Raw genomic sequence first — 4,309 nt, forward strand, 5'->3', positions numbered from 1 at the left:
TATTCAGCCCTAGCCCAAACAATAGGCCTAATCAAGACCCAACGATAGGGAATTTAGAAATCAATGGTCACCATAGGGGCGTGACTAACCATCCCCACCCAGTCCTCAAATAGGCCACGCTCAGCTTTTTAGCGCAGAGCAATTTCCCGGAGTATTCACTGAGACTTCAGAGTTGTCTACCGCTGACGAAGTTTCTGTGAGAGAAGCGAAACGTCCTTTTTTGTTTTTTTTTTTGTTTGTTTTTTGTTTTTTACCCACAGGTACAGATGACGACTGACGGAACCCTTTCTACGTTTTCCAGTGCTGTAAAAATGTGTAGAATAAATATTACATTTCAATATTTCTGTCAATGAGGCTTTGCATCATAGCCTGCGACACCCGTTTCTATGAGCAGGGCCGGATGCCAGGCAGGTGGCTGTTGTAAAAAAACAGCGTTTCATGTACAATTCACCGAGGGTTGCCGACCCCTGCACTCGATGATGCTACGGTACAGGAAGTACAATACAATACAGTACAGCTTTATTGATATAGAGCCTTCACAACCGCTGCAGCTGTAACAATGAGAACCGGTCACAAACACGGACATGAAACATATATAATACAAATGGTATTACAAAACAATAAATGAAAGACAAAAGTTATGAAGACAATTGATTCAACAAAAAGGCTCACAAACCTTGTGGGCTCGCATCCACAAGGGGTTAAATATCCTGAGAAGTCTTGCCTGTCTCCTTCTTCCTTCGTTTCGTCAGTAGTTAACTATGCTTTTGGTATTATCTTCGTTTTATAATGGCTGCGCAGAGCTCACAAAGTAGCTGTCTATTTGAGTGTGTGTTGGCAAAGGCACATATCAATTAGTGTCGGGCAGAATCCTTTTAGGTTACAATGGATTCCTGCTAATAATCACCACTTATCATTTATTTCAGACAACTGGCCGACTCAAGATTGGTACATACACTGGTCCCCTCCAACATGGGATTGTTTACTCTGGAGGTAACGCATAAGCTATAATTTCAGAAAGAAATTGAAATATTCACGCAATCTCCTCAGACTATAGTTGTTCATCCAAGGTCCTGTCAACCACTGCCATCAAATGTTATGTGGTAGAACACCGGTCACGGTCGTATTTGGATCAGGTTCAAGTTTGGTGTGCAATAGTATTTCGGATCTCAGGGTGGGCCACAAATTGTGTACCGTTGTTTGTTTTCTGCTGTCATAAACATGCAGTATATTTGGTTTTATTTACAACAGAGTCACCAAAGATGGCCTTGGCCACCCCTGGCCACCCTGTAGCTCCGGCCCTGAGTACTGGGTTTGTGAAATGTTTTTTTTTCCCCCCCATTAACTTGGCCCCGAACTTCCCCCACCCACCATGAACATTTTGGAACCATCTCATCTGTTTTACGAACCTTCTGCATTTTCTCAGACATCGTCATGATTTTTTTTTTTTTGTAATCCTGTTGAATTATAATGGAAAAGCATATTTGTCATATTTTTCATCGGTTCAGTTTAATTACATTTTTATTAACTTGGTCAAATTCAGATTATTTCTGAGACTACTGTGGGTTTTTCTTTCATGAAAAAGAAGGTTGCAACAATTTTGTCTGCTGTCTGATGTTTGCACCCACAGGTTCCTCTGACATCGTATGTGACTTGTTGGGTGCGAAAGGCAAAGATATTGTCTACATTGGTGACCACATCTTTGGTGACATTCTGAAATCCAAGAAGCGCCAAGGCTGGAGAACTTTCCTGGTCATACCAGAGCTGGCCCAGGAGCTGCATGTATGGACTGAAAAGAGCTGTAAGAATACATAGACACACTACAGATCTGAACAGAAAGATTATGTGGGAAAGGAGTTATTTTGTGGTTTGCGGCATGGGTCTAGTCTCTTTTTTCCCCTCCTTTACATAAAGTCACTCTAACGTGTTTTGTGGCTGTTGGTGTTCGATCTCAATTGCCAGTAGAGAGAGCACACATTATTTTGGGGAATGACCTAGGAGGGGGGACGGTGTGGGCTGATAGGAAACCAAATAATTTTGAGAAGCAGCCTTTCGCACCCCGAGGGATTTTTCTCCACATTGCAATGATGTGTTGCTTGAGATTCTTCCTGTTTGTGGTGATGTGGCTGGTCACCTACATGTTCTTAAACTGTATAATTGTATACTTGCATCCACATCCAAGGCGAGATGTAGCTTCATTTAATAAAATAAATGCCATACTTGTCAGCTCACCAGTAAGCCAAATCAGGTTGTTTCCAGAGATGGGCACTTCACTCTATTTTGCCAGTCTGTCCTCCATTCGCGAACTGGGCACCCTTCCGTCATCGTCCCTCCGTACTTATTCATAAAATAATCATCTTCCGTCCCCGTCTGTCTTCTTAAAGCAGTTACGTCCTTAGATTTCACCATTCCGTTGCTCCCGCCCCAAAAAAGAAGAAAAAAAAACGGCCCTGCATGTCGCCGTGGAAGAGAGGCTAACAGCCGAGGTTCCATAATTCCTAAACATTTATTTTATGCCCGTCAGCTGGCTAATTTCCTATTCACTTCCATTCACCCAAAGGGTAGTCACTTCTGGATTAACAGTTTGACAAACCGTTTGCCACCGAGGTCCGGTACACACAACAGCATTACAAGATTTCATTCTGCTCCGAGTGCAAATATTTAAATTTTGTACACGCTTTTCTAGGCCCACTCAAATCCATATTCGAGTCACCACTATTTTAAGACAGGTAGAAAAAAAGTGTAGAAAAGGCTAGCACACAATTTATCATGAAACATTGTGAACTACCGTATTGGCCCGAATATAAGAAGGTGTTTTATGCATTGAAATAAGACTGAAAAAGTGGGGGTCGTCTTATATTCGGGGTCAAGACATTATACCCATTCACGACACTAGATGGCGCTAGATATCATTGAAGCGAATGCTGAACTTGACTCCCGAAGCCAAAGTGAACCCCTGCCATGAAGAATAAAAATAAAAATAGCGGTAGCACGAAGAAGAAGAATAAAAAATAGCGGTAAGAAAGAAAAGAGAAGAAAATAATAGAAGAGATAACAGAAAATGGAGAAACGTAGCGACAATCTGGAGAAAAGTGGGTCAAAGATCGGTTAACTGGCAGCTGAGGAGAAGTTATGATGTAATTTACATTTCAAAAATCAGAAGCCATTCATTTACGAATGTGATTGCACTTTATTTTACATATTTAAATGTTCAGATATTAAGATTTGAATGAGGCAAAATAACATGCTTTTTCTCTCAAATATATTGTTAGAATCATTTGTTTCAGATGTACTGTAATTATTTTCTGTATAAAAATTAATTTGTTGTTCAAAAAGTCTTTTTTCAAACTTGAGTCTTGAAAAAGAGGGGGTCGTCTTATAATCAGGGCCTTCTTATATTCAGGCCAATACGGTAATTTACACCCAAAAACTACCGTATAAATTATGTAAAGCTTGAACGACTTTACACACAATTTACTTTTTTTTTTTTTTTCATGTTCGACCCCCTGCTGCACACATGTATACAAGAGGTCAAGCAGTGGCGGGCCGTGCATGTCAACCTTAGGCCTACAGTGACGTCACATACATGAACACAATACTGTATAGGCTCGTCAAGCAGCACTTAATTTCAGGAGCATTTAAAACCATCAAGTATGCATTCACAATTAAGAGCAGGGAACTACATTTACAGATAGTCAAAAATAAAAAGATGATTTAAAAATATGAAATAAAATGCTACCCAAATTACGCTGTGTGATCTTAAACAAGTCTGTCCAATAAATTGCGCAATGTCGCAGTTTCATATAAGACACCAACCGAACAATAACAAAACAAACTATTCTTTGAAAATAAAGTAAACAGATCATTTGCATTTTGAAAATCGGCAATACAACAGCAAATAACTGACATAACTGACTAACTAATAACTGACTAACAGCTGAGATTGAACGAACTTTCGTGCATGAAGGTGACCACAATGCGCCATTATAAATTGCAGGTGAGCAGATTTATTTGATACATGTTTGTATCTTTGTCATTTTATTTCGTTACCATGAATTTAATACTAACGAAATAAAATGACAAGAAGAAATGTAAAATAAAATTCACTGACTCACCAATGTAGTTCTCACAGCGTCTGCTTATTTGAAAATAAAGTCAATCCTCCTTTCTCTAGCTGCAGATCTACGCGAGTGTCCCCAAACATTTTTAAACGCACCGGTCAGTTGCAAGCAATAGGCATTCCCAGCAGTACAATTTGCTGCGTTTGTCAGAGGCTGTGAGCCACGGGTACCGTTCATAATTGCTCGTC

The 4,309-nt window shown here is 40.0% G+C and overlaps 1 protein-coding gene across 2 annotated transcripts in view; it reads left to right on the forward strand.

The window, feature by feature from the left end:
• The window catches only part of nt5c2a (5'-nucleotidase, cytosolic IIa), a 27,122-nt gene that overhangs the window by 17,612 nt on the left and 5,201 nt on the right, over positions 1-4,309 (forward strand). For both annotated transcript variants that reach the window (XM_019882201.1, XM_019882202.1), the window contains exons 13-14: positions 927-993; positions 1,631-1,801. In XM_019882201.1, coding sequence (XP_019737760.1) covers positions 927-993; positions 1,631-1,801 — 238 coding nt within the window. The remainder of the gene's footprint in view (positions 1-926; positions 994-1,630; positions 1,802-4,309) is intronic.

Source organism: Hippocampus comes, unplaced genomic scaffold (assembly GCF_001891065.2).
Source record: "Hippocampus comes isolate QL1 unplaced genomic scaffold, H_comes_QL1_v1.1 scaffold36, whole genome shotgun sequence".
In the NCBI taxonomy this organism is placed as follows: Eukaryota; Metazoa; Chordata; class Actinopteri; order Syngnathiformes; family Syngnathidae; genus Hippocampus; species Hippocampus comes.